The sequence below is a fragment of the Serinus canaria genome, unplaced genomic scaffold, assembly GCF_022539315.1.
Source record: "Serinus canaria isolate serCan28SL12 unplaced genomic scaffold, serCan2020 HiC_scaffold_590, whole genome shotgun sequence".
Lineage (NCBI taxonomy): Eukaryota > Metazoa > Chordata > Aves > Passeriformes > Fringillidae > Serinus > Serinus canaria.
The window spans coordinates 1-5,155 of NW_026108704.1; the positions used below are offsets into that span (position 1 = coordinate 1).

The window sequence follows — 5,155 nt, forward strand, 5'->3', positions numbered from 1 at the left end:
GTGATGGATGGATGGATGGATGGATGGATGGATGGATGGATGGATGGATGGATGAGGGATGGATGGATGTGATGGATGGATGGATGGATGGATGGATGGATGGATGGATGGATGGAGGGATGGATGGATGGATGGATGGATGGATGGATGGATGGATGGATGGATGGATGGATGGATGGATGGATGGATGGATGGATGGATGGATGGAAGAATGGATGGACGGACCCAAAGGATCAGGATCCTCCTTTCCCAGATCCCAAGGGAAGGATCCAAGGTCCTGAGGATCAGGATCCTCCTTTCCCAGATCCTGAGAGAAAAATCCCAATATCCACAAGATTGGCATCCTCTTTTCCCATATCTTGAGGGAAACAGCTGGAGGCGATGCTGAGATCCCAGAGGATCGGGATCCTCCTTTCCCAATCCCAAGGGAATTACTGGAGGCCAAGCCGAGATCCCAGGGGATCGGGATCCTCCTTTCCCAGCCCTTCCCCACCTCCACATCCCTGGGGAAGATCCCAGACACTCCCGAGCTTCCAACAATCCTTTATTTCTCTCTCCAAGGAATCGAACCCCGCGGGACACATCGGCTTTGGCATGAGGACCAGGGAACCCTTCCCGGCAGGAATTGGGCGCCCCTGGATGAGGAAGATGCAAAAATTCCTCCCTGGAATCGTCAGGAAGTGTCCCCCGAGCCTCCTCTCCGACGGATATTTCCGGCATTCCGTGGATAGCGCCGTTGGTAATAAATATCCTCAGGAATCTCACAAATGCACAGCTCAAGGATCAGAAATCCATGGATTTTTTTTTTTTCCCTCTCTGGAAAGGTGACGGAACATCCCCACAGTCCCCCCCTGCCACCTCCAGCGCTCCAGGACGGTCCCCCCCGTGTCCCCTCCGTGTCCCCTGGAGGGGGCTTTGGGTGCTGGGAGGGGAAATTCCCATCCTGGAAGGGCGGGAATGGGAAAGGAGGGAAGTTTTGCTCCCCTGTTGGGGTGGTGGTGACAGAGGTGACCCCCGGGGTATCCCAGGGAATTCCGGGAGTGTCCCGGGAGTGAGGGTGGTGGTGGGATGGGGTGTGGAGGAAAGGATGGAGAAGTGTTGTAATATCCCAGATTTCTCTCTGAGGGAAAGATTCCATCCCCGGAGTCCTGGTGAGGAGGGAAATGGGGGATTATTGCCCCCAAAATTCCTCCCCGAGGGAACAGTTCCATTCCCAGAGTCCCAGTGAGGATGGAGATGGGGATCCAAGGGAAAAATATACCAAAAAAACCTCCCTGAGGGGAACAATTCCATCCCTGGAGCCTTGGGGAGGATGGAGATGGGGATCCCATGGGAAAATATCCTGGATTTTCCCCAAAATACCTTCCCAGGAGGAACAGCTCTAACCCCAGAGCTTTGGAGAGAACGGAAATGGGGATCCCATGGGAAAATATCCCAGATTATCCCTGAAAAAACCACTCAGAGGGAAATAATTCCATCCCTGGAGCCTTGGGGAGGATGGAGATGGGGGATCCCATGGGAAAATATCCTGAATTTTCCCCAATATACCTTCCCAGGAGGAACAATTCCATCCCTGGAGCCTTGGGGAGGATGGAGATGGGGGATCCCGGGAAAATATCCCAAACTGTCCCCCAAACACCTTCCTGAGGGGAACAATCCCATCCCCAGACCCTCGGTATGGATGGACGCAGAAATCCTGTGGGATCAGCCAGCCTCCCACGGATGATTCCCGCTAAATCCCGAGGACTCCCAGCTCTGCCCCCCTATGGATTTGGGTTAAAACAGCCCCAAATCCCAGGGTTTGGAGCAGCCTACGTGACTCCCGGCTGCTTTCCCGGGCGGCTGATGTGGAAAAGCTCCGGCTAAGCCCCTCTTAGCCTGATTTCCGTGGCCGTCGGGTCCCTCTGCGCTTCCCGGGGAATTCCCGAGGATCCAGAGCGTGGAGAGGCCAGGACTGGCTGCCCACAGTGGGAGGTGCCCTCCAATCCTGCCGGATTCCGAGGCTCTCCCGCTCTCCCGAGTTTCACATTTTGAAGGAGTGGGGGGGTTTTTTGTGTGTGTGAAATTAAAATCCAAGAGGTTTTAAATTAAAATCCATTCCGGAGCCAACCGGGACGGCCCCGCTCCGGCGTCGTTCCCGAGTCCGGAACGGCTTCCTCCCGCTCCAGGAGGGATCCGGGCCGGGAGGGCGTGAAGGGGGCTACACGGAGCTGCGCCGCTTGGTGAATCCCGGGAATGCCGCCAGGCTCTGGAGCCCGGTGGACACGGAGCTGATGGCGGAACGCCGGGAGCGGCAGAAGCACCGGTGCTCCGGAGTCTCGGGGCAGCGGGCGGGCGAGGAGTGGCTGCGCTCCACTCCCGTGTCCGAGCTGGACAAATCCCTGGGAATGATCATGGGGATGGAATACTGCAGCTTCTCGCGGCTCTTGTACCACAGGCACGAGCACACCGACTGGAAGTGCAGCACCTCGGCGTAGACGTTCCTGAAGCCGCTCTCGGCCGGGGCCACCGCGGCGGCCTCGGGGACGGCGGCCACGGCGCCGGAGCGAGCGCCCCGGCTGAGCAGCGCCCGCTGCTCGGCGTCGCGGCGCTCGTCCTCGGCGTTCATGGTCATGAAGCGCAGCACCACCAGGTTGAGGAAGGCGCCGATGACCGTCAGCCCCGTGAGGATGTAGACGAAGCTGAAGGCCACGTACTGCGGCTGAGTCTGCAGCGCGTGGTCCTTCTGCAGCGCCACGTAGTCGCCGAAGCCGATGGTGGTCAGCGTGATGAAGCAGTAGTAGTAGGCCTGGAAGAAGCTCCAGTTCTCGTAGTGCGAGAAGGCGGCGGCGCCGATGCAGAGCGTGCTGACGCACGAGAAGAAGCCGATGGTCACCATGTTGGCCATCGACACCTCCGGCCGCCGCATGCCCAGGCGCTTCTTGAGGCGGCGCAGCAGCGAGCGCACCAGGGTGTTGATGCGCTCGCCCAGGCTCTGGAACATCACCAGGGTCAGCGGGATGCCCAGCAGCGCGTAGAGCATGCAGAAAACCTTCCCGCCGTCCGTGCTGGGCGCCGCGTGCCCGTAGCCTGCGGGGAGAGGGAGAGCGGGGTCGGATCCGTGATCCCGGCGGGAATCGGGAGTGGGGAATGGCGGTGGGAAGCGCGGGAGGGGTGTGGGATCCCGAAGTGAGGGAAGGGAGGGTGGGAGGGGAGCTCAGAGCTCGTCCCGTTCCGAGCCTGACAGCTGCCATGATCCCAGGGTGATCTCGGCAGGAAATTTGGGATCCAGGGGCTTCGCTTGGAATCTTGGGGCTCCAGGAAGGGTCTCCCTTCCTGCTTTTCCATCCTCAACTTCCCGGAATGGATTGTCCTTGATCCCAGAATGGTTTGGGTGGGAAGGGACCTCAAATCCCATGGACACATCCCATGATCCCAGACTGCTCCAAGCCCAGTCCAACTTTTCCTTGGACACTGTCAGGGATCCAGGGATTCTCTGGGAATTCCAGCCCAGCTGGGAATCCCATCCCAAGATCCCACATTCCCAAGCTCCCGTTTCCCATGGGAAGCCATTCCCTGGCTCCTGCCCCTCCAGCCCTTGCCCAAATCTCAGCTCTCCTTTCCCTCTGGAAAAGGCTCCAAGGATTCCCTGGATGTTTTCCTGATCCAGCTGCACATTCCCAGCTCTCCCAGCCTGGCATTGCATCCAGCCAAATCCTCTCTGAGAAAGAGTTTTAGGAATGAGGGCTTTCACCTGGAGTCTCAGGATTCCAGGAAGGGTCTCTCTCCCCTTTTCCTCCCTTTTCCATAAAAATCCCTCTGAACAGATTCTGAGTGTCCTTTTTCATGGAATCATGGGGTGGTTTGGGTGGGAAGGGACCTCAAATCCCATCCTGTTCCCACCCCAACTCTTTCCATCATCCCAGGCTGCTCCAAGCTCCCTCCAACATTTCCTTGGACATTTCCAGGTATCCAGGGGTAGCCACAGCTTCTCTGGGAATGCTGTGCCAGTGACGACGTTTGGGTGGACCCTTGGGTGGGGGCACCTTCCCCATCCCTGGGTTTGGGAAAATTCCCAAAATTCCCATCCCAGACTCTCTGGAGATGTGGAAATCAGGGATTTTGGCTGCCTCCAGGGCCGAGCGCTCCGTTTGTCCCCTGTCACCCCCCTGTCCCCGTGCCCCAGTTCCCGCCACCGGGGGCTGCATCTGCATCCAGCCCCGGGAACAGCTGTGCTCCCGTAATCCCGCGCCGCTGCTGATGGGATTTGTCCCGCTCCCGGATGGATCCCGGGATGCCGCGGGCAGGGCCAGCACAGGCCCTGGATGGGGGTGGCAGGAACCAGCTGCTCCCTTTTCCTGTCCCTGTCTTCCTTTCCCTGTCCTCCTGTCCTTGTCCCTTTCCTCCTTTTCCTTTTCCTGTCCCTGTCCCTTTCCTTCTTTTCCTTTTCCTGACCCTTTTCCTGTCCCTGTCCCTTTCCTCATTTTCCTTTTCCTGTCCCTTTCCTCCTTTTCCTGTCCCTTTCCTCATTTTCCTTTTCCTTTTCCATCCCTTTCCTCTCCCTTTCCTTCTCCCTCTTTCTTACTTTCCCATTCTTTCTCCTTTCTCATTTTTTTATTTTCCATCTTTTCCTCCCTTTCTTCCTTTTTCTCATTTTCCTTTTCCTTTTCCTTTTCCTTTTCCTTTTCCTTTTCCTTTTCCTTTTCCTTTTCCTTTTCCTTTTCCTTTTTCCTTTCCTTTTCCTTTTCCTTTTTCCTTTTCCTTTTCCTTTCCTTTTCCCTTCCAATTGCTTTTCCATTCCTTCTCTTTCTTTCTCTCTCTTTCTCATTTTCCCCTTTTCCTAAAATTATTCTTCTTTTCATTTTTCCCTCATTTCCTTCTTTTTCTTACTTTCCCTTTCCTTCTCTTTCCTACTTTCCCTTCCTCTTTCTGACCATCCCCCACCATTCCTCCGGGAATGCTGAGAGGGGCTCATCCTGCCCCTAATCCCATTCCTGTGTCCCTAATCCCACTCCTGTGTCCCTAATCCCGATCCTGAGTCCCCCTCACTGCCACCCTCGGGGGGACATGGATGGAGCTGGAGCGAGGGGAAAATCGGGATTGTGGGATCTCCACCAAGGAGGAGCTGCCGTGGGATCCTCTCTGTGTGGGGATGGAATCCATGGAGAGGGAATCG

At 56.7% G+C, this 5,155-nt stretch overlaps 1 protein-coding gene across 1 annotated transcript; it reads right to left on the bottom strand.

The window, feature by feature from the left end:
- Positions 1-543: 543 nt before the first annotated feature.
- KCNK3 (potassium two pore domain channel subfamily K member 3) lies at positions 544-3,069 on the bottom strand (the record flags this gene model as incomplete). Its single annotated transcript, XM_050987975.1, has 1 exon — positions 544-3,069. A coding segment is annotated over one exon (869 nt), but the record flags the coding sequence as incomplete, so codon positions are not given.
- Positions 3,070-5,155: the final 2,086 nt, after the last annotated feature.